Raw genomic sequence first — 25,406 nt, forward strand, 5'->3', positions numbered from 1 at the left:
TATATCTAGCTTTTCTTTACGTTGCCACTCCCCCTCTGTGTCCACCCGCGCGTAATGAAAGAAGCATACCCCCCCCCCCCCCCCCCCCCCCCCCCCCGTAGTGTTGGGGTCCCAATTAGGAGGCTGGGAAGGGAGGATGCCCTCCATCTCCCTCCTTCCGGCCACGGTGTCCCTCTCCTCACCCAGGACTGCCTTTGCAGCCTCCCTAATAATCCTCTCTCCCCTCTGAAGTGAAAAGGGTCTGCAGAATCTGCTGGCAATCATCCCAGGTGGGTTGATGAGTTCTAAATATAGTTTCCAGGAGGGAGATTAGCCCTCACTGGTGGAAAAAGGGACGCAGACAAATCGAGGAGGAGCTCGCAGTGGAGCGTCTGGTAGGGGCGGGGCCTCTCGGAGGGGTAAGATGGTAGGAGTTCCCGCCACAGGCAGAGGGGCGGATCCCTCTGAGGAGGAGAAAGCGGCGGGATTGGGTGCCACAGGCAAGCGGCGGGATTGGGTGCCCCCCATTCATTTGATGGGGACAAAGCGGCAGGATTGGGCGCCACAGGGAAAGGGGCAGATCCCTCTGACGGACAAAGCAGCGGGATTGGGCGCCACAGGCAAAGGGGCGGATCCCTCTGACGGGGACAAAGCGGCGGGATTGGACGCCACAGGCAATATCCCCTCCCTGTAGAGTGCCCCCCCCTCCCTCCGCGGTGTGTGACGGGCTCATGGATTCGCCAACATCCCAATGCAAGGAATCAGGTTCCTGTTTGCGTGGGTAAGGTGGAGGAGCGTTCAGGGGATTTGGATCGAGATTGTCCTCCGGCGGTTCTTGCAAAATAGGATAAAGCCTGCGCTGATTCCGGGGCTGTCTCCCGGCAGCACTAGCAGCTCCGCCCCTCCCCTCCTCCCCCTTTTCTTTGTTCCCTCCGGCCAGGAGACAAACCACTCGTCTGCCCCTCCGATTTCCTTTTAAAAATTTCCTAATATATCCAGGCTGCTCAGTAGCGATATCCACCCAGATATCTATGTACAGGTATTGGTCGGGGTGGGGGACTCTATAAACAGTAGCCCGGATAGCAAACAGGGTTGAGAGGTCAAAACTGCCCTCCGTGGGCCATCCTACATTAAAGGAGGGCCATTCTAGTTGACTCAGGGTTCGGAGGAATTCAGGGTCCGGCGGCGAGCCACCATATCCTTGGGCTCGCCTCTGAACATCAGAAAAATTTTTCAATAGGCAATCAAGCGGAGAATCGGGCACAGATTCTCGCTGACCCATCTGAAAGACCTTAGAGACCTCAGAGGCCAAACCAATACACAAAACAAGACAAAGACCCGACACACACAGGATGGTATGAACACACAGATTATCAGAGTCCCTAAACATACACACTTGCAGACACACCAAGCATACTCGCAGCAAGGAAATAGAAACCTAACGGGACCGGTCCCAATCTAAGTCGTCAATACCAAATTTCAGAGAGCGGCGTCCCGTCCCTGACAATCCCTGGGTGGTCTTAAACGGCGTCCTGTCTCACACCACAGGGTCTTTTAACTCTGGAGGACAAACACTAAGAGGATCCTAACCAATTACTTACTCAGCTGAAGTCACCCATCCCGTCTCCGAGGAGGGATATCTCCGTGGGACCTCCAAATGTTTGATCCACCAACCACGAGAACAAATGTCGGAGACTTTCAGGGATTCAAAGATGTTAATTTATTGGCCAAGTTTAACCTGCGCAGGGGCGGGCGATCCCTCCAGAGACACTACACCCCCACTGGGGGCTCGTCCGGGATTCGCGCCCAGCGCTTACAGCTAAGTCCTTATATCCAGGTCATCAAGCAGGCGTTTTTGCACAGAGGCAGATTATTGGCTTACAGGGTCCACAGGTGAGAAAAAGGGTGGGGTCTGACTCAACTGGAAGGGAAATTTTGAAACTAAACAGATGGCAATCAACTTACAGGGTCTCTGCTAGGGTTTCAGGCTCCTTGGGGCTGAGGCCATTGTTCTTGTTCCCAACACTGACCAAGGTCGCACATTTGCGCACAGTGAGACGGACCACGCAGGTCCGAGGGGGCGAACCCAGTGGTGGAGGGCTGACGGTGGTGGCACACTCGCGTGCAATGGAAAGAAACGTGTGGGCCTGGTGAGGGTGGTGGCTGCGGTGCCGGTGGGGGTCGTGGCTGCAGGTGGCAGAGGGAAGCCATTGTCCTTCTTTGGCCCCGCCCCCACAAACAACGTCACAATCCAGCGACTTAGTTACCCTGCTCTAGTGAACACTTTAGGGCTCCAAACCTGCTACGGAACAGGCACGAAGAGCCCAAAAGATGGCGCAAGAAGAACTCAAAGTCCCAGAGCCAATAACTCTAAGCGACCGAGAAATTGCCAGCCTCTCAGAAGCCCAATTTAAGACACTATTTATCAGGATGCTCACAGAATTGGTAGATTATAGCCACAAATTAGAGGAACACATGAAGGCTAAACTAATTGAAATGAAGGGAGATGTCCAGGAAACCAATAGTGATGGAAAGGAAACTGGGACTCAAATCAATGGAATGGACCAGAAGGAAGAACAAAACATCCCACCAGGAAGGAATGAAGAAATGAGAATTCAAAAAAATGAGGAGAGGCTTAGGAACCTCCAGGACATCTTTAAACGCTCCAACATCCAAATTATAGGGGTACCAGAAGGGGGAAAGAAACAGCCACGAGTGGAAAACGTATTTGAACAAATAATAAAGGAGAACTTCCCCAGTCTGGCAAAGGAAATAGACTTCCAGGAAATCCAGGAAGCTCAGAGAGTCCCAAAGAAGTTGGACCCAAGAAGGAACACACCAAGGCACATCATAATTACATTAGCCAAGACTAAAATGAAGGAGAGAATCCTAGAAGCAGCAAGAGATAAGGGGACAGTCACCTACAAAGGAGTACCCATCAGACTGTCAGCGGATTTCTCAAAAGAGACCTTACAGGCAAGAAGGGGCTGGAAAGAAGTATTCCAAGTCATGAAATCCAAAGACCTACAGCCAAGATTGCTTTATCCAGCAAAACTTTCATTTAGAATGGAAGGACAGATAAAGTGCTTCTCAGATAAGGTCAAGTTCAAGGAGTTCATCATCACCAAGCCCTTATTATATGAAATGCTAAAGGGACTTATATAAGAAAAAGAAGATGAAAAATATGAACAGTGAAAGGACAGCAAACACACAGTTATTAACAACCACACCTAAAACAAAAGCAAACCAAGAGGACAGCTAGATCAGGAGTGGAACCATAGAAATGAAGAACACATGGAGGGTTAGAAACAGGGGGGTGGGAGGAGGAGAAGGGGGGAGAAGGCACAGAAAATAGCATAGATGGTAGGTAGAAAACAGATAGGGGGAGGGCAAGAATAGTGGGGGAAATATAGAATCTAAAGAACTTGAGACACGTGGTTATAAACTAAGGGGGGAGAATGGTGGCGGAGGGAGGGTGCGGGTGGAGGGGAATGAAGGGGGGGAATAGAAGAACTTTAATGGTATAATCAATAAAATATATATTTTTAAAAAGCTCGGGTACTTAGAACAATGCCTAATGTGTCAAATGAAGACATCCAAATTCAAACAGAACTCATGTACTTTTGAGTTTAACCTGCCAAATGTTAAATAAATGCCTGCACTTGAGTTCAAAAGCCCAATGATGAAAATTAGGGTGACTTCATATAAAAAGATCTCTGAATCCTGTTATTCATTCATTGCACATTAACAGGGTGATGTGGTTATCAAGAAAATAAATGCAGTATTTTGCCACATTAACAAACTATATCACCAGTAAGAAAAGCGAGAGACCAGTTGTACTATGGATTTAATTCACTTATTAAAAAAACTAGAAAAAATTATTGACAATATTTTTAAGGAGGGTAGCCATGATAGTTAATGATTACAAAATAATTTATGTCTGATTATATTGAACCTAGAAAAATAAACCTGATGTAACCTTACAGTTACATAGTGAAAATTAAGTTTAAACAGTTGAAGACCCATGCCGTGGAAAAGAATTATATTGTTCTGCCTGGTGCCAGAGTAGACAGTAATGGCAGTTACAGAAAATTCTGGGGACAAATTTAGGTCTGAAAAGAAAGAACTTTAAAAGCATATATTGTTTATAAATCAAGATGAACTTCTTTAGTAGTGAGCTCCCTGCCCATAAATTTGTTCAAAAATTAAATTCCCCCTTTTGAAGGCTTTTCAGAAAAAATGCATCTAAATATCATAAGGTCCCTCTGTTTCTTTAAGATCTTTCTCTATACACGTCAGAAGCTTGATGAGGAATGTACATTGCTACTAACCTCCTTTATTGCCTGTAATACTCCCTAAATGTATGACCCCAGGCACATTCCTTGACATTGCTAACTTTAGTCTCTTTACTCACCAAATGAAGGCAGTACTAAGATTTGCCTCTCAGGGTTTCTGTAAAACTGAGACGAGTTAACATATGTAAAGCAATCAGCACTCTGCCTGCATATGTGGCAAGCACCCAGTACATGCGTGCTGTTGTTATCGCAGACAACCTGGTGAAAGGCGTGTGGCCTCCCTGTCCCGGAGGGCAGGCCTGTGTCCTTATTATGATGCTTTCATTTTCCTGGGCTCCCAAGGCCTGTTGGTCTTAGGAAGTGACAATAATCGTAAAGATTTTATTACCACTTGGTTACCCAAATCCTGAGCACATTATCTTCCTGTCTTGAAATTATTCTTATAGTTTTCATTTTTTCTAATTCTCAACTTCTAAAAAAGTAGGGATGCTTCTTAAATATAACTACATCTGCCCTGGCTGATGCGGCTCAGTGGACTGAACGCTGGTCTGCAAACCAAAGGGTTGCCAGTTCAATTCATTCCCAGCCAGGGCACTTGCCTGGGTTGCGGGCCAGGTCCAGATGGGGACGTGTAAGAGGCAACCAATCGATGTTTCTCTCCCTCTCTTTCTCCCTCCCTTCCCTTCAAAAATAAATAAAATATTTATTTAAAAACTGTGTACACACACACACACACACACATATATATATATATATACATCAGAGCTCTTAGAAATGAAAAAAGCAAGATAGAGTAACATACTGTGACTTCTTATAGATGTACAGGAGTGATGTTTGGGTTTTCTCTAGTTTTGTTTTGCTTGCCCGGCTGCTGGAGATCCTTGAGTGAACACAGTCAGAATAGCACCTTGTGGTCCTGCCAGGAGCCATTCAGTTTCACAGTCTGGTGTGTATTGTGCAATAGCTGAATGAGAATCAAATGAACAGCATACGATGCGCCTGGTCCTCAGCCCGCAGCACACTTCCATCTCAGGATTAGTCCTCCTGAGACCGGAAGTTCAACTCTTGTGAAAGCAGAGCTCTGGTGAAGCCTCTATCGTTGTAGGAAGTGATGTGCCAAGAAGAGATAACCGCTCTAAAAATTTAACGGGTACAAGAAATGTCTCGATATAAGTGTAACTAACTGTCAGACCCGGTTTTTTATTTCTTGCTGGATGAAGTGAGAAGACCAGGAAACAAAGAGATAGAGAAAAATCACAAGACTTCTGAGGTTGAGGTTTGCCAAGCCAGCAATGACTCATAAAAGTTGGATTGTGTTAATATCTCTCAACTGGGATTATATCATGGTTTCACTAATCTGAAGTAGCAGTCAGCACTTGAATCCTTTCCTAATGAACACAAGTCTTTGACATGTTTACATAATCTCTGTATTCAACTTTGCTTGTGTAAATTGAGTTGGCAAAAAAGACACAATTGCGGTAATTAGCTTTGTTTGTCTGAATAAGATACTAAGTTCAACTTACAGTGGTTTGAGGATGGAAAGGTTGCTTAAGTGAAAACTCTTTGGCATCCTGTTGTGTTTTCAAAGGCAGAAAGTGAATAGAAACTCCTGCGAAACTCAGGTCCAGGTGATTATTGACATGAAAGTTTCATGTTTAATTATTTCAGATTTTTAGTTCAAATTCAGGGGACTAAACAAAAACGTACCTGTTAGAAAAGCACCAGAAAATGTAAGAAGTGATGTACCGTATTTTTCGGACTATAAGATGCACTTTTTACCACATTTTTTGCTTCAAATTTTTTGTCCTATTTTTCTCCTCTAAAACCTAGGTGTGTCTTATGGTCTGAAAATGGATGCACCTAAGGTTTTAGAGGAGGAAAATAGGAAAAAAAAAATTTGAAGAAAAAAAAGTGGTAAAAAAGTACATGTTATAGTCCGAAAAATACGGGGCATTTTTTGCCTAGATGTGACTTGTCCAGAGGTTTCATGAACTCTGGTATTTTAGTACAACTCTTGGGTCCCTCGCAGACATTGTTTCCATCTTGCTTGCTGGCTCCCCCTCTTCTTTTGTCCTGAACTGGAGGTTCCCTCCAGGTGACACCCTTCAGCATGTCAGTTTCATTCACAGTCTATGCACTTTGGTGAAGAATCTCGATTCAAACAGAACATCGCAAAGAAGTTCAGAAACTAAAAACAAAAAGAGGCCGAGTTGAGCTAGTGACTGAGGCGCCCCCTCATTAACTTTAATAGGAGTAATTCTAGGATTCCAGGCAACTCGGCTGAAACCTAGTGGAAGACTCATGGTTTCGACCATACTTCCCATACTGTCATCGCCCACATCTGGGTTGCTGATCTAGTCTTCTTTCTAACATTCTCGTTTTATATGTTCAAGGGCCAACTGCGGAGTTTTTTCTTCTTCAAAACATCCTGTCACAGTTGTCTTTCTAAAGCACAGATCAGATTATGAATGTTCTTGTGTTTACACACTTCATAGTTTTTAATGAATGCAGCATCTAGATTCCTTAGCATGGAACTCAAAGGCCCACAGAATCTGGCCATAGACTCATTAGTCACTGTTTTCCCCACCTGCATCTCCACATACATCTGCTTTCTATCTCTGCATCCTCATTCATCAGCTACCTGCATGAAGCCTTTCAGCTCCGCGGTGGATTAAAGTTTATGAGGGGGCCCCCTAAAAATGGAATTATCTTCTGGGAGCAGGCCCCTCGTATTACAGGCTTCCCTCACCAGGCGAGTGTTCTAAGAATACATCTGTATCAGTGTACCAGCTGACGCTGATACAGGTGAGAGGCTATGTTTGGCTTCAGTGAATTTTTTTGGAAGTCTTTCAATGTGTTTGCCCATTTCATGATGGGTGATTTATGAGCGCATCTGAAACAAAAACTGACAGAAGCACTAAAAGGTGTCAAAATCAATGACCTCACAAACTGTTTTGTGCAGTGGAAAAAAGGTCTCAATATGTGTGTTGCATCAAATGGAGAGTGCTTTGGAGGTGACTGAAGTTGAAACATATAAGAATAAATACATAATTTTTATAAATAAATTCTGGGGATATATTTGGGTCCCCCCTTGTACTTACCTTTAAGGGTTATGTTCAAACATCATCTTTGTGATTCCTTCATTTGTTCAAACATCATCTCCATTCCTTGCTTGCTGTCACTTAGTAGTGTATTTATTTTTTACCTATCAACTCAGAAATTTTTTCCTGAATGATCTATTTTTTTCTGAATGATCTATTCAAGCCTATGTCATGAGGCTTGAAACATGTGATTTTAAAAAATGACATAAATTCCTTTAAAGACCTTTGAAGCACATTGATTAAACTTCACCTGTATTGAACATCACTCGGACAGCTTACAAAGTTGCAAGTTTCTCTTTGAATCATCTGGTGGTTTGCTTCTTCAGGAGGTAGGACGCTGCGGCTGATGCAGACGAGAATAGAAGATGCTGGCCAGTACACCTGTGTCGTGAGGAATGTCGCTGGGGAAGAAAGAAAGCTCTTTGTACTTTCGGTGTTAGGTATTTATCTGATGTACTACACTTAGATAGAGATTGAATTGTCTTAAATGCCCTCTGGAACCAGAGTTAAACTGTATCTCCCACTTTATCTCACCTTTCTGTTTTCTTTGGCCCCCCGGGTTATCCCTGTTGACAAGAATTCAGTGTTTGAATAATCTGGAGGTAACTAGTTGAATTAAAATGGGTAAAATTGTACATCTTGTGTGTTCACAGTTGTTCAACAGTATGCTACAACTCTGATAACTTGTTTAATGTGAGTGCTTTGTAGAGTTAGAGTGAGAAAAGTAAAGGTCTAATAAATATTTTTACTCACTAATTTGTTGACATTTTTATCCAGACTTTATGATTTGTATAATAGAATTCATTATATAATTGAATTCATGACATATTACTTTATAATATATCTTAATTGATCAAAATAATATTGTGACATTATTTTTGTAATCAAATAATGAGAATTTGGGGTTTTGCTTTAAAGATTATAGCTTAATAAAAACATACATCTAGATACTATAAAAACAGCCCTGTGGTTAGAATTGTTACTTTTTCTGTTTGTTTGTTTTTTTCAGTACCACCTCACATTGTGGATGAAAATACGCTGGAAGACGTGAAGGTGAAAGAGAAGCAGAGTGTTACACTGACTTGTGAAGTGACAGGTAAGAGCCTCAGCACTTGGTCTTGAGCTCACTGATCACTTATTGCTTCTACCACATACCTTAATTAGCTGAGAGAAATTCAAGCTGCTGTATTGTGCATTTGAAATTGAATGCTAGTCCAGTATAGCTGGTAGAAATGTAGGAGGAAACCTCTCAGATTCTGTGAAGACAAAAAGAAAACTCCTTCATGAAGGAAAGGGAGAGAGGGAAGAAAAAGGAAAGACACACTAGCCTTTTCTTTTAATTTAATAAATTATTAGTCCCTCACTGCCTGGCTTATTTCACTTAGCATAATGCTCTCTAGCTCCATCCATGCTGTCACAATGGGTAGGAGCTCCTTCTTTCTTTCTGCTGCGTAGTATTCCATTGTGTAAATGTGCCATAGTTTTTTGATCCATTCAGGGACAAATACCATATGATCTCACCTTTAACTGGAACCTAATCAACAAAACAAACAAGCAAGCAAAATATAACCAGAGACATTGAAATTAAGAACATTCTGACAGTAACCAGAGAGGAGGTGGGAGTGGATAATGGGGAGAAGTGGGGAAGGGTTTTCAGGAACAACTATGAAGGACACATGGACAAAACCAAGGGTGGTGGGTAGAAGCAAGAGAGGGAGGTCAGGATGGCTGGGGTGGGGGGGTAGGGGGGGTAAGTGCAGACAACTGTAATTTAATAATGATAAAATAATTTAAAAATTAAATTAAATTAAAAATAAAGAAATAATTTTTTTTGCTTTTAAAAATTGTGCTACTATTTGAATGTAGGGTTTCTCTGCCCCACCCCCTCTTATTTTGTTCTCTTCACTTTTGGCTGAAGCTTGTGCCTTCCTTTTCTTCCCCTGTTTTCTTAAATTTCATTTTCAAAAAAGTAGGGGTTTTGGTAGAAGGGTGACATTACTGGTGATGGGGATCACTCAAAAACAAAAGTGTCACCTTTAGTTAACATGTTTAATTTCCATGTTTTTTGTTTGTGAATTTCCCAGCTTTCCCCCTGTTGTTGATTTCTAGTTTCAACCACTGTGGTCCTAAAAGATACCTGGTGTGATTTCAGTCATCTTAAATTTACTGAGACTTGTTTTGTGGTCTGACATTTAAGATCCATCCTAGAAAATGTTCCATGAGTCCTCGAGAAGAATGTATATTCTGAGGTTGTTGAATGGAATGTTCTGTATATGTCTTTTAAGTCTGTGGTGTTTTTCAAATCCTGTTTTGTTATTGATTCTGAGACTGGATTTCTATCTGTTGTTGAGAGTAGGGTATTGAAGTCCCCAACTATTATTTTATTGCTGTTTATTTTTCCTTTTAGTTCTGTTAGTATTTGCATTTTATATTTAGGTGCTCAGATATTGGGTATATAAATATTTATTACTACACTTCCTTGATGGAATGACCTCTTTTTCATTATAATAACCTTCCTTGATTTTTCAACAACTTTTAGCTTAAACTCTATATTGTCTGTTGTAAGCATAGCTGCTCCTGCTCTCTTTTTATTACTACTTTCCTGAAGTATCTTTATACATCTGCTCACTCTCAGTCATATGTGTCTTTTAAGCTCAAATGAGTTTCTTATAGGCAGCATATGGCTATACCTTGTTTTTTTATCCATCCAGCCATTCTGTCTTTTGATTAGACATCTTAACCATTTACATTTAAAGTAATTATTGGTAGGGAAGCACTTACTATTGGCATTTTGTTAATTGTTTTCTGATCGTTTTGTAGATCCTTTGTTCTTCTTATCTTGCTCTTATTTTGTGATTTGATGACTCTGGAAAGTTCACAGATGCCTTCTCCTGCTTGATCAAGCCTCATGTTGAAGTTCTCTTTTAAATTCTTCCATTCAGTCATTCTGTTCTTAGCTCTAGGATTCGTTTTTGTTTTGTTTTGTTGATGGTTTCTATTTCTTTTTTTCTTCTTTTTAAAAATTTTATTTATTTATCTTTAGAGGGGAAGGGAAGGAGAGATATATCAGTGTATGGTTGCCTCTCGTGAGATGGTTTCTATTTCTTTGTTGAACTTCTCATATTGTGCATGCATTGTTTTCCTAATTTTGTTGTTGCCTGTTTTTGTGGTTCACTAAACTTCTTCAAGAGGACTGTTTGAATTCTTTGTCAGACAGTTCATTGATCTCCATTTCTTTAGGGACAGATACTCGAGCCTTATTAGTTTCCTTTAATTATGTCACATTTATCTGTTTTGTTTTGTTGGTATCTGTGCATTTGAGAAAAGGATCTCCTCTTCCAGACTTCATAGGTTTATGTCAGGAGAGATAATCCTCTGCCAGTCAGTTCAGCTTGGGGTTCTGGAAAGGTTAGCTGGTAGCATCCTTGGGCAGGTAGAGCTTTCCATCAGGGTCTCTATTTGGGTGAGACCAGTGCCTGAACTTGGAGGTTGGGATGGATGTTGCTGTTGGCTGGGAGCAGTTGGATAGGACTGCTGCCTCTCTTCCCTGCACAAATGCAGCTGTAGGACAGGCTCCTTCAGTGCCTGGATTGTCTGGTAAGGCTTCCTATTTGGGCAGAACTGGGTGCTATCCCCAGCAGCTGGGCAGGCAGTTGCTTCCCTGCCTGGGCAGGGCCATAAAACACACTCCGCAGCCAGCACAGCTGAGCCTTTCAGTTTTAATATAATATCATAATAGCCCTCTTTCCTAACAGAACTTGCTTTTATGGTTTTAAAATTAAAAATTTACTTGAGTAAATTAAAACTTAATATTTAACATAAGTCCCATGTTAAAATAAATATAAAATATATTTCCCTGTAGGCTATAAATATTAAAGGAATTACTACTCTATATGTCTATCTATTTACCTACCAGTGTATCTATGCTGGAATTCTGGAATGAACTCAAAATACCTGCTTGTTAAAGTATTTATTTAAGGCTTTTTTCTTTTCTATACCTACAGAAATATAAATTATTATTTTAAAATTTAATATGAATTCAAAGGCATTTGTTAGTAATAATTTTAGTAAAAATACTCATTCCAGCCTTCTGAAGTATATTTCACTATGAAAATATTTCACTGTAACAGTCTAAAGTATGATATAAATGTAGTTAAACACAGACTAAGTTAGAATTATTTCACTTATAGATTAATCTACATTTGAAAAAGATTTCTAGTTCTGTACATTGTTTAATCACAAGATGATTATAGTTATTATAAGTTAGGTTATGCTTGAAATTTACTTTGGGGTGAATGGTTTCTGCAGTGTTTTCAAAGCAGGATGTTTGGAAAGGCAAATGAGTGAAACACTCTTATTCAGGTGTCACTTGTAGACATCTGATGACAGCTAGCCCTCAGAAATGGCTTTTTGTTACAGGGAATCCAGTGCCAGAAATCACATGGCTCAAAGATGGGCAGCCCCTCCAAGAAGATGACACCCATCACAGTATGTCTGGTGGCCGTTTTCTTCAAATTAGTAATGCCCAGGTGTCACATACTGGAAGATACACCTGTCTGGCTTCTAATGCAGCCGGTGACAAGAGCAAAAGCTTCAGTCTTAACGTGTTGGGTAGGTAGAAGTGTCGCTTCAAAATTTGAAAAATTAGACATGAGTATAAGCTAAATTTTCTCATTTTATTTTTCTGTTTACTTAATATTTCTACCATAGAGTTTCATTATTTAAGGAGGGCCAGTGCTTGTGGACATTTGCTGTTTTTTACTAATGAATTCACACATTCATCCATTGTATATTTGGAATACATGCTGTGTTCCAGGTACTGTGTTTTCTGCTAGGGACACAACTATGGACAAAATAGATGTTAAATAAGTGGTAGTAAGTGCTCAACCTGAGGTACGTGACCCATGCTTTGTGGGACTCTGCCATTATTGGTGATTGTACTGAAGTTTGTATTTACTGCCTATGGTGAAGGAGAGCAAATGCAGAGAATTCTGGGTTAGAACGGAAACTGAGGCCACAGTGTAAGTTTTCAATTTCACATGATTTCCTTCTGATTCAACACAAATTAGCCTGTGCATTAAACACCAAGCCCTTTGAGAGCAATCAAAACTACACCATGAGAAAAGAAGGGTGGGGGACTAGGAATGCTGAAACAACTGTACATTCAGTTCCTGCCCCATCAAAATTATGCAAATATCTCAGAAATCCCCTTAAAATAGATTCTTAATTTCTGCTCATGTTTTGAAATTCAAAATGCATCACCATAATGTATTATTGTATTTGATTACTGACAGCAAAATACTTTTCATTCTACTAAAATCAACTACATTGAGTATGCAAAATTTTGCTGCCCTTCATTTATTTTTGTACTTATTGGCTACAGTGATTTGGAAACACATAGAAACCTTCCATTCAGGATATAGCCTCCAGACGGCTTACATTCTAATTGAATAGAAGAGAGATATATAAAGCAAGAAAAATTAAGTCAAAATACTAGATAATGTAGAGTGTCAGATGAATAGTATGTGGAGATAATAATTATATACAGCCGTAAACTTTCCAAGGTAGAGCCCCTCTTTATCCTACAAAGGATTTAACCCCAGCACCTAATAGGGCACTGGGGAACAGATACATGGGCAATTATGAATGAGAGGTCACAATGTTTCATGACACACTGGTGCTCCCTACACACCCATCAGTGTACAAAAGACCAATCCCTAGTCCTGGATTTCCTCCCCTTTCCTGTAGTTCATTGCTTTTCTTAGATGATAAGTGTCTCATGACTCCTTCCTCCCACCACTGATTTCATCTCCCAGTTCTGACTCACGTCTAAGTTCTATCTTCTCTCCTCAGGAAATCTGCTCTAAAACTCTTTCCAGACCCTTGCTGTGATTGAATTCTGATTTCCTAACAGAACCCAGCTCCTTGGGGACTCTCCAGTGGAGATCACTTATTCTTTACCCCAGGTATCCCAAGCCATGCTATCTAATACACCCCTTCCCCACCACTACCCCTTCCTAGTTACTTATCTATTTCTTGTCATTCTCCTTTACTCATTAAAGACTGAGGGGTCTGAATCAAAGCTTTCTTTTCTACCAACTTCATAAAATTGAGATGGATTAAATGTATGTGTTTGCAGCTTCCAGCCCACCCAGCCATCATTCTGTGTCTCTACCCTTTCTTTTCCCAGATGAGTTATCCCTCTTGGTCTCAGTCACTGCTTGCTCATCTGCCCTTGAGCCTGTGTCTTTCTGTTCTTTGGTGTGTCAGTCATTCCCATGTTTCTCATTACCTCAACCTCACCTTCTACTCTCCATCACTTCGTGTTGTAACCACCCCCTGTATACAGTTCTTATGCCACTAAAACCAGGCTTCTACCCACACTATGATTGACAGTGCAGTGGCAAAGACTACCCTGTTGCTAGACCCAACAAATATTGTTCGGTCCTTCTCATATTGGTTTGGACATTATTTATCACATTCTCTTTGACAGTGTTCTTCCCTAGTAATCCTTGCACACCGTGGGTTGCTCCCTTTCTCCGTCCTTTATGAACTCTTAATCTATTTCTTAAACATTAAATCTCCTTGCATTCTGTCTTTACTTCATTGTTCATTCTACTCTAGTTTCTTAAAATAATAAATGTAATTCCCAGGCTTAATTATCCTATTGACTGGGGATTTTTTAAATCCATACCTGCAACCCAAATCTTTCTCCCAAGGTTTGGATTTCTGTATACAATTGCTTGTTGGACATTTCTACCGGGAAGTTTTGTAGGCACTAAAAATTCAAGATACTCAGAACTGAACAAACCATCTTTTCCTCCTAAAGGAGCAAATCTTTCTACATTTTCCATTTGTGTTGCTTCACTGCATTTTATCTAGGTTCTCAAGCAAGAAAACTGGAAATTGACTTGGACTTTGGTTTTACATAACCCCCAAATTCTATCATTACGTCCCACCAGCTGACTCCCTAAATCTTTCTCTAGTTCCCTGCTCTTTATACCTTCCTGTGAAGCTGTAGTTCAGCCCCTCATTAGCTTTAATGAAACAAATGTGCCTGTCTCTGTTACCCTTGCTTATCCAATATTGACCCTCTTGCATCCATCCTTATTCCCTGCTTGCCCCTCCTGTTGACACTCCTCTGCTCCCAGTATGTTCCTCTTCCTGCTAATGTCCCTTCTTTTACCTCTTACCTGGCACTAATCCTTTCAGGTCACTTTAAAGTCTCTTTTAGGGGGCCTTCCTTGATGGCAGTCTGCACACCCCACACCCCAGATTGGACTGAATGCAATTCCTCTGTAGATCCTGCACCAAAACCCCCACATTGCCCTTATCATATTGTATTTAATTCCTTTTTAATGTCATCTTTTTCATCACCCTTTGAGCCTTTTGATGTTCCCCCTTCTTTTCTGTAGAATAAGGACAATAATCTATTGTTTTCTGCAACTGTTAGGGCATGGAATTACACAAATAAGTACAATGGAAATTTAGAAGTGCACAAATAGAGAAATGCCTCAACATACTTCTTTGATTAAATTTTAAATCTCTTTTAGTGTCTCCTACAATTGCTGGTGTCGACGGTGATGGCAGCCCTGAAGATGTCACCGTGATCCTTAACAGCCCCACGTCGTTGGTCTGTGAAGCTTACTCATATCCTCCCGCCACCATCACCTGGTTTAAGGACGGAACTCCTTTAGAGTCCAACCGAAATATTCGGATTCTTCCAGGTATAGTTCACTGCAGAGGCCCGAGGTGCGTTTGTGCCAGCCACTGTTGTGAAAATGCAGAATCATTGGAGTTTTTCTTATAGGGGTTGCTATGGTTTTGGTTGTGTTATGTTCTGTTGATATTTTAATTCATAAAATGGTTTGTAGATGTACTGTAATCTAAGGTACCTGAAATTATTTTTGTAAGACTAATAAAATATCTAAATGAAAAGGTAAATAAATGAATACCACAATGAAATTAATTGCTAAAATACACTATGTGGAATGCCAAAAAAGATAGACATTTATTTCTTGTTGAATTGAACTTTGAAGGTTATTATTTAGATTATTCATTCTTCATTACTACCTGGCAACATGTATGAAACTAGAAAGAAGTAAAAAGTATGATCACTGGTTTTAAGAAATTTACAGGCTTACGTGGAAGAGGCATAAAATGTGTGCAAGTTAATTAACAATATGAATGCATGAGCAACCATGGGTTATGAGTAGTCCTGGGCATGATCAATGGAGTAGTGACAAGTTTTATAAGAATTCAAAAGAAGGAATGGCCACTGTGGGCTGAAGCACTTAGGGCATGCTTTGTTGTAGTCAGAACTTGAACCTTGAAGAAAGTTGCAGAAATTCTGGGGCTGGAAATGAGTTAGAAGTTTCCAGTCCATTGGGCTGACTACTGTGGGAAAGGTCTAAAGTGAGAATGGCCTGTTCACTCACAAGTAACAATAATTAGACTCCTCACCCCGCAATGCAGTGAAGACAGTGTGTATGTGTGTTATGTGTGTCTGGTACAGGGAGGGGACCAAGTAGGAGACAAAGTCAAGGATGCCTGGACTAAAGAGCTTTGCCTTTATGCTTTAGTCAGTGGAGACCCATTGAAGATTTTTAAGAAGAAATGTACCCTAATAAAACTGTGTTTAAACAAGACCAATCTCTACTGATAGGCCAGGAAGATGAGAAGAAGTGGACTAAGACTGAGTCTTAATTGTGAAGAGAATGAAATAGGGACCTTACCTCGAATGTGCACAGAGATGGGGGAGGGTCAGAATGAGCATGAGCTTGTCCTGCAGTGCCCATCTATGTTGTACTTTGTCTTGTGTTAAATATCTGTTATGGAATTAGCATACAGAAGAAAAAATAGATGAGTAGTAAGAATTGAAACCTTGGTAGTCTGTGCGTAGTCTGATGCCACTGTGACTTCAGAGGTTCCTTGGTGTTCCCTGATTTTTCAGGAGGTAGGACTCTGCAGATCCTCAATGCACAGGAGGACAATGCTGGGCGATACTCCTGCGTGGCCACGAATGAGGCCGGGGAAATGATAAAGCACTATGAAGTGAAGGTCTACAGTAAGTTCTGCAAGAAAACTCTCTGTCCTATTTCCCCAGTTGTCTAACTGTTTCTCTTCTGTTTTTGGTTACTGGTCCGTAAGTATTTACACTTATGATACAGTTAGTCGGTTACGCTGCTTGCTTCATTACAGTGGATGTTGAATTGAGCACTGTGCCCGTGACCTCATTTGCTTAAAGATATCAAGAGCCTACCCAGTCTACTCACTAAAATCTCATTGGAGAATTTGTCTGTGGCACTTCCTTAAGTTTTTTTATTTTTTCCTTCTGAATTACCCTCTGGGCTGAGTTATAGTACTTTCCTGCACTAAACCGATGTTTAAGTATTCATACATATGCTCCAATCAATGGTCTAGGACGAGGTCATCAGTGACTGTGGAGTGACCCACTGCTCAGTGACCTAAAAATAAATAGCAGAGCTAACACTACTAAGAATACCAAAATTTTAAGATTTTGTTGTTTTAAAAAAGAGAAGAACGTCTTTCTCCTTGTCTTTCATTCTTCAAATCAGTCTCTTTAATGACCAGTGAAATGCCTTTGAAGGATTATGCTCGTGCTGTGTCTGGGGACCCGGAACAAATGAAACTAACTGTCCAGGGAAGGACATGAGCCTCATGGTCTGTAGTATAATGACAAAGGGAGAATGATAGTTTCCTTCACATCCTGTATCTTCGCACAACCTTTTCATGAGATGCCAACTTGGGTTTTTGATGAAAGGGGAACATAGAAACTACCTCTTGTAAAGTGATCTTTGTATGAGAGGATCATGGTATTCCATGAGTGTGAGTGTAAAGTGTGAGTTCCATGGTATTCCATACTTAAAAGCACTGATGTTTAACTGCTTTATATTTGCTTTTATACAGTTCCACCCGTCATCAATAAAGGGGACCTCCTGGGGCCAGGTCTTTCCCCTAAAGAAGTGAAGATCAAAGTAAACACCACCCTGACCTTGGAATGTGAAGCTTATGCGATCCCTTCTGCCTCTCTCAGCTGGTACAAGGATGGACAGGCCAGTCACAAGATTTTTCACTTGCTGATGATTTCTTAAAGATTAAAATGGTCAATGCAATGATAATCATAGTAAAAGCAGACATAGGTAACTCAGAGAGCCAGCGAGACCTTATAGCTAGTGCATCCTGGTGCTCCTAGAAGTTAATACTACAAAAAAACACTTGAACTGCATTCAACAATGTTATATCATTCCATCATTGAAAAGGATTGTTTTTCGGTGCATGAGCAGTTGTCTATGAAAATTCAGCCACCTTCCCTTTGGGGAATGGCTTTCATGTTCTTTGGACAAAAATAGTGTTATACCAGTTCATAGTGATAGGCATATGGTGGGTAGTAAGGTTAATCAGAGCTTACTGTAAACACCTTTAACCCCTTTCCAAAAGGTAACATTTTTAACATTCCAAGATAACGGGGAAATGCTAAATGTGATGATTGAGTGCTCAGTGCAATTAACTGGGGGCAATGAGAAGCCTGGAGGAAAAGCACACCCTTCAGCTCTGTGGTGTGACTTTCAGACCACACACTCTCATTTCTCATTCAAGTTATTTTCTCCATTGCATGTTTTAAAGAAATATACTGGTGTTTGAGACCAAAATACATTTTTTTATCTGCTATTACTACTGTGCTTAACACAGATGTGACATGGCTAAGCGCTCTCCCTCCTGTTATAATGAACCGAGTGGTCAGTTAAATCCATTTGTCGGAGCTCAGGTCAGAGTCATGATTTAAGATGCAGAAAGATATAGCTCTATTTTTTCAGGTCCCAGATGGATTTTGCAATACTGGCAACTAGAAAAAAATCATCTCCTATAAAATAAGCAAGTTTCATCTGGAAACCATTACAAAGGGAGAAATAAGGAACTCCCACCACGTTCTGTTTACAGTTTCTTTCCTGACTACAAGCACACTTCATGGTACAATATTAAATCTATATGAGTCTGCTTGGAAACAAATATTCCTTTCTCCTTGAAATCTCATTTTATTTCTAATTCTACCTAAAGTCTTTTCATTCATGGTAGAGTTACTACCCATGCACACCCACACACAAACACATGCACAAATAAAAATTGGATAATTGCACTAGGATTGAGGCACTTCTTACAAACTTTATAAAGAATAGTTGATTTCGTTTCAATTCCAGACTCTGAAATTGATCCAGTTGTGTTACTCTAAGCTGCTACATTTTTTAGGGCTTGCGATTGGTCCCCTTAAATGGGGTCCTTGTAAACAGCATCTGAACAAAAAAAAATGCTGTTTGTTTATTTTCCATATCCTTTCTGCTGTTATTTCACATTCAAATAAGCAACACCGCTTGAACAAAACAGTGTTTTTTGAGAAAATCACCAAAATATTATGAATGTTAGCCTCAATAAGTTTCAGTACAGTTTTTGAGTTTCATTTATTGATGTTCCGAAGTTCTTTGTTTAGCATAGAAATTTTAAAGTATGCTATTTCCATACAAGTGATATAATGTTAATAATGATTCATTGCATCCTGCATGATTTATTAAGCATATCGTACTTTTTTGCAGACCTTGTTTTAAGTGTGATAGGTACAGCTATGAAGGAGAAAAAGAAAGATCTCTGTGTATATGAAGTTTGGGGAAACAAAAACTAAACAAACATAACAGTAAAACATACAATAGGCCAGGTGGGGTAGTTATTAGGGAGAAAATTCAGTCGAGAAGAAGAAAAGTGAGTGGGGGGAGTGTGATCTCCTATTCATATTGGGAAGGCTTACCGATAGGGTGAAATTTGAGCAAAGACTCAGAAAGTGAAGGAAGCCAGCACTAGATATCTGAGGGGGGAACATGCTAAAGTACAGAGAATCCCCAGAGACACGCTGGCTGGAGTGCAGTGATCCGTGGGAACACCGAACACGATGTGAACTGAAGAGTCACGGGGAGCTAGATTATACTGCCTGGTAGACCAGTTGGCCTTGATTCTGGTGGGCAGCCACTAGAAAATTTCAAAGAGTGATAATACTCTGACTTAAATTTTACAAGAATCACATTGCTTTTGGATTGGGAGAATAAAGAATGGGTTAGATTTGAATTTATTGCAGTGGGCCAGAAATTGGTGGTTGCTTGGATGAAAGTGATAGCAGGATGTGAAGGAAAAAGATGAGTCAGAGATGAGTCCAAGATGTTATGTGAGATCACACAAGGGGAGTGAGCTTGAACAGAAAGAGAAGAGTTTTAAGCCATGCGGAACTCCTGCACTTAGAGGTTGTGAGCAGAGAGTGAGCTTTCCCAAAAGATAAGAAAGAAAAAGTACATCAAAATGAAGACAAGTTAAACTGTCTTAAATGGCACCAATTAGGTACAATGAAGACTGAGAATTAAGCAGGAAATTTAGCAATGTCAATGTCATTGGTGACCTTGACAAAGTCATTTTGGTCAAGTAGAGATGATGAAAATCTCATTGGAGTAGATTCAATAAAAGATGGAATGAAGGGGAGAAAGTACAGGTAGAAAACACTAAGTCATTTGACTTTTATGGAAGTATAGGATGCAGTCTAAAGAGTTTTCCTCGAATGGGGGAAATTATGCTATGTTGTATGTAGATTGAAATAATCTGGTGGAAAATTCCAGAATAAATTGTCGGTGATGTAGGTAAGAGAGGACATAGTTGCCGGAAGGGTGTTCTTAAGTGGACCAGAGAGAGCTGGGAATGGACAGAGACTGATATTAACCAGGGTTAGGGTTTCTCCAGGGAAGTAAAATACAGGGAAAGGGGGCAAAGGCGTTGAGGATTTACACAAGAAGTGTAATTGACGTTCTCTGGGTCAGGAGGGACTAGAGATCGGGAGGAGAGTGAGAGGCAGTGTGCAAGGGCAGTGGATTGTAGACCCTCCAGGGGGCCCAAAATGGATTGGTGGTGGGATGTTAGAAGTGAGTTAGGGGGTCAGGAGTTGGTGGTCAGAGAGGGAGAACTTGCAACTGAGATTATGAAGTGGTGCAGTTATTGGTAATTGTAAGGTCTAGGCATGACTCACCTACTGATTGGCTGAGAGAGCGTTGGGACCAATACATGCGAGGAGAGGAAGACACGGTGTTGAATGTACACAGCATTGCATGACTATGTAAATATTGATTCACCAAGAATTATGAGAAGAGTGTCATTAGAAGCTCTTGTGCGTTGATCCAGGAACTAAAACCTTCAAGTAATAAGAGGGAACTTAGTGTAGATGGGAATGCATAGCAGATGTGAAATATCCTATGAAGTGTAGGTAATGTTAGTAATAAAACATCATAAAATAAATATCTCTAGCTTAAAACTTCTCATTTATGAAGTAATGATATTTCTGAATGAAGAACAGTGATTTTTAGATTAAATGCCCTCAATGTTTTATTAAAAACACTAGCCTTTTTTGCCAATTGTTAAGAGAGATATATTTATCTATGCTATACCATGATTTATCCATACAAATGAGTTGCTGATTTAAAAGTAAAAATGTTTACCTTTATTTTTTAATTAAATTTATTGGGATGACATTTGTAAATAAAATTCTATAGATTTCAAGTTTAAAAATAGCATTTTTGACCAAATATAATAAAAGATATGCTTTTTAATATATTGTGGGATCAGCTGAAGATATTTTTCCTAATTGGATATGATACCTTAAGAACATTTTTATCATAAAAGTATATAAATGTACCACCCAGAAAAACCTGGCACATATGTAAACTATATGAACTATCATTTTCTTTTTTTCTTTTTCTTGGAATTTAATGAGTTTATCTGGCCAAACTGCTGTCATATGCCAGGAACAAGTTTTCAAACGCTGTGAAGAACAGCAGTTTGAAAGCACAGTAGAGAAATCTCTAGCATTAGATAAAAGTCTGACTGGAGATACACATACTTTTTTACATTGGTGAGTACAGAATAATGAACATTTACAGGGCTCAGAGAAGGGGTGTGCAGGGGCAAAATACAATGAAGCGTTTTGGGGTTTCGTTAGCTGGTTCCAGAGTCTGTATCAGAGTCGAATGGTCTAGCAGAGAGAATCACTCTGATGTGTCAAAGTTGTGCCGTGTAAAATGCACAGCCACAGGGGACAGGGCTCACTGATGGTCAAGACTGACCTATGCTAAGGAAGGCATAGATCCAGGGTGATGATGACCTGCTACCACCCGCCTAGTTGGAGATTTCTGATCAGAAAACTTTGTGAGGATACTTTTTTCACCCCGCCTGCCGTGTGAACTATAATTTTCAATAAAGAAAAACGTGATTCCTCAAAAACAGAGTACAGTAAATTGATGAAATGATTATTGTCTTGAGTATTTCACATAAAACTTAGTTTTATTTATTAATGAGTCATAACAGTCGACTCTCAGAGGATTCATTAGCATACTTAATATTAACATTCATTATCATTGGATCACAGCCCCTCAAATCAGACGATCATGTTAATATCGCTGCCAATGGACACACACTGCGAATAAAGGAAGCTCAGATATCAGACACGGGACGATATACTTGTGTGGCATCGAATATTGCAGGTGAAGATGAGCTGGATTTTGATGTAAATATACAAGGTAATACTAATGTGCTTAATGTGCTTATCATTTAATTTATATGATATGTCAAAGCAATGAAAAAGATTTGACTTGGTTAATTTTAGGGTTTTTTTCCGTTGACAATAATCTAAATTCGTTACTGAAAAATTGGACTGAAGAAATTATCAAGGAAGAAAATAATCTCATTGTTCAGTATTACTTTGGTTATTTCTGTGTGTGCTTCCTTTTGATATTTTTTTCCTCTGATTTATTTTGCAAATGTATACTGCATTTACCAATTAGGATCACATGATATGAACTGCTCTGTTACATTAGCTTTCCCCCAGTGTTGTAACATGAAGCATTTTGTTAAGGCACTTTCATGGAAGGATAAAGATAAAGTACAGAATTATAAGTAGACTTGGAAGAGAATGATGATTTTAGGCTTCTAAAAACTTTGTGACTAAATAAAAAAGAAAAAGAAATTTGTGACTTGGGGACATTACCTAAATATTTTAAACTCCAGTTTTCTGGCTTTTGAAATTAATCTTTTGAAGAATTGGGATGATTATTAAATAAGATAAAGTATGTGAAACTCAGAAAAATGCCTCAGAAGTACCTGTGATTATTTTTGATAGTTGCTCTCAACATGATTTTTAGCAACTTTGCCTGTTTATCACCTGAGTGTCCAGATATTTATTTATTTGCCCTGTTTCCTATTGTGGAAGGTCTGGGTTGTTTTCAGGTTCTCACTACTCATGTATAACACCTCCCTGGATACTTTTTACATAAAAATGTTGTACATCTTCCATTTTTTCCATAATTGACTAATAGTGAATATTTTAGGTCAGATATTATGCACATTTTTAATGTTTTTGATATACAGGCAAATTGCCTTCTAGAAAGTTTATACATGTTCCCCAGGAAAGTTTGAGAATGTTCTTTCAGGTAATGGATTTATTCATCTTGATATAATAACCTCTTTAGCTTTCTTTTTTTAATATAATTTTTTATTTAATTATTGTTCAAGTACAGTTTTCTGTCTTTTACTCCCATCCCAGCCCCTCCCCCCAGTGCTCCCACCTCCCTTCCATTTCCACCCCCCTTAGTTGTTGTCCATGTGTCCTTTCTACTAGTTGCTGTAAATCCTTCCCCTTTTCCCCCTGAAATTCCCTCCCCTCTGGTCACTTTAGCTTTCTTAATAAGACAAATGACTGCAAAATGCTCTCAACCACGCCATTTTTTTATGGTTCCTCAAAATATGTTTTCCCCGCTGTGATTGCCTTCCTTAGCCATGGTTATTTTCGTAGGTCTTCCCGAGAGCAGGCAGTTCCCACAGGGAGGGCAGGGGTGGGCGGAGCATTCTGAGCCCTGTAGCTCCTGTTCTTCCCCACGAGACAGCTCCAACTTCTGCCTGTTACTGTCTCCCACTTTCCTGGCTAATGGCTAGAGTTGGTAGATGGAGAAATACTTGATAACATCTCCACATTGTCTAATGTATTACATTTACGTATCACTCTCGTGAAACTACAGCCATGATCTCCGTTTAATGGATCAACACTTGGGATGCTATGGGTCCGAACTCCCGTGTGTTTCCTCCCCAGTTCCTCCCAGTTTTCAGAAGCTCTGGGAAATAGGAAACATGCTAGACACCGGCAGGAGTGGGGAGGCCAAGGACGTGGTCATCAACAACCCCATCTCTCTTCACTGTGAGACCAGCGCCGCGCCTCCTCCGACGCTGACTTGGTACAAAGACGGCCGGCCTCTGACCTCCAGCGACAGAGTGCTGATTTTGCCAGGTGGGGATTGCTCTGAAGAGGGGGAAAGCCTCCATCTCCGCCAGACATGTCTCTTCTCGGTTATCGAGGCCACTCGAACGATCAACTTTCTGGCCCTGTGATTGCACTGACGCAGGCTGCCCAGTGTCACTGGGATGCCTGGAGCTTCAAGCTAGGAGAGTCTAGGTTCAGAATTTGGCATAAGCAAGAACACACCTTAATTAATTCTCATCAACTTAAGAAAGTTCTTTGGCTTCGCTGTACCTCCATTTTTCTAATAATATGATAAAATAACCACTTTGGTTTCTCTACATTATTAATGATAAATTCTAAAATACATATGCAGATAGTTATAGGTCATTTATTAAATGCATTTATTATAAATCAATAGTGAAGATTATTAGTTTCAAATATTTTAGTGATTACGTGGGTATGGATGAAAAAGGAGATGTTCAAGTTGTTGTGGAATAATAATATTTTCAAGGCTTCTATTTGCTCTTAGCAAACATGCAAATAGGCTGTCGAAATGAATCAAATTGTATATTTAAGGTTAGTGCATTCTACTGTATGTAAATTTCATCTCAAATAAAAGAATGGAAACTAAATAAAAATGACAGCTAAATGTAATATATGGTCCAAAATTGGATCTGACCTTGGGAACAGATAGCTATAAAAGACAATATTATAATAATGACATTGAATATGGACTATGAATTCAATAGTACTTTTGTATTAATTTTGATCATTATATTATAGTTATATAAGGGATTATCTTTGTTTTATGAAATAGAGATCTATAAATATTTAGGGCTAAAACATACCATGTCTCCAGCTTACTCTCAAATGGTTCAAAAATATATATATATATTCATATATATGATATGTAAAATAATATATATGACAGATTATATACATATATGACAAAGATAAAACAAATAGAATAAAATAAAAATAATAAATATAGGTAAAAATGTCATACAATTACAACTTTTCTCTATGTTTGAAATTATATCAGCATGAAAAATTAACACAGTTATTCTTTCAAGGTTGTATGTATAATGGTGTGCCTTTGTACATACACCTTTATGCCTTTCACGTCCTTGGCTATTATTTTTCTCACACCCCTACTTGCATGCAACAGTGTAAACATCTTCATTTGTGTTCAAACTTTAAAACCAAGAAGTCACTACATAGTCATATTTCACATGGAACACAATGAGGGGCACAGAGCAGCATTCCCTCCTGAAGGAAAATCTACAAAAACTATTCATTTCTCACTAAATCATGCATTGGGTCACTTTTCCATAATGCAGTGTTGATTGTAAAAGTGATGTGTGGGAATAAAACTAAACCAGGGGAACCTTGAATGAAAATGCCAGGAAGTCATTAGACCTGAGCGAACACTGGACCTCCGTTGAGGAGCCGTGTTCGCCCTGAGATGTACAGAAGTCAGCATCTGAAAATTTACTTTCAGGTGGGAGGGTGCTGCAGATTCCCCGGGCGAGAGTAGAAGACGCTGGGAGATACACGTGTGTGGCTGTGAATGAGGCTGGAGAAGATTCCTTGCAGTACGACGTCCGAGTCCTTCGTGCGTTGGTCTTCTTTTCTCTATTATGCATTCTTTCAATAATTCTCACTCAAAGGTATTTCGAGGAACTAACGTATGCAAGATGT

At 39.9% G+C, this 25,406-nt stretch overlaps 1 protein-coding gene across 2 annotated transcripts in view; it reads left to right on the forward strand.

Moving 5' to 3' along the window:
• Positions 1-25,406, forward strand: part of HMCN1 (hemicentin 1) — a 411,512-nt gene that overhangs the window by 287,152 nt on the left and 98,954 nt on the right. For both annotated transcript variants that reach the window (XM_037034954.1, XM_037034953.1), the window contains exons 47-55: positions 7,702-7,815; positions 8,385-8,471; positions 11,795-11,986; positions 14,929-15,102; positions 16,329-16,442; positions 17,306-17,451; positions 21,843-21,993; positions 23,559-23,753; positions 25,207-25,320. In XM_037034954.1, the coding sequence (XP_036890849.1) occupies positions 7,702-7,815; positions 8,385-8,471; positions 11,795-11,986; positions 14,929-15,102; positions 16,329-16,442; positions 17,306-17,451; positions 21,843-21,993; positions 23,559-23,753; positions 25,207-25,320 (1,287 nt within the window). The remainder of the gene's footprint in view (positions 1-7,701; positions 7,816-8,384; positions 8,472-11,794; positions 11,987-14,928; positions 15,103-16,328; positions 16,443-17,305; positions 17,452-21,842; positions 21,994-23,558; positions 23,754-25,206; positions 25,321-25,406) is intronic.

Source organism: Sturnira hondurensis, unplaced genomic scaffold, assembly GCF_014824575.4.
Source record: "Sturnira hondurensis isolate 20B ecotype Veracruz unplaced genomic scaffold, ASM1482457v3 Scaffold0022215, whole genome shotgun sequence".
Lineage (NCBI taxonomy): Eukaryota > Metazoa > Chordata > Mammalia > Chiroptera > Phyllostomidae > Sturnira > Sturnira hondurensis.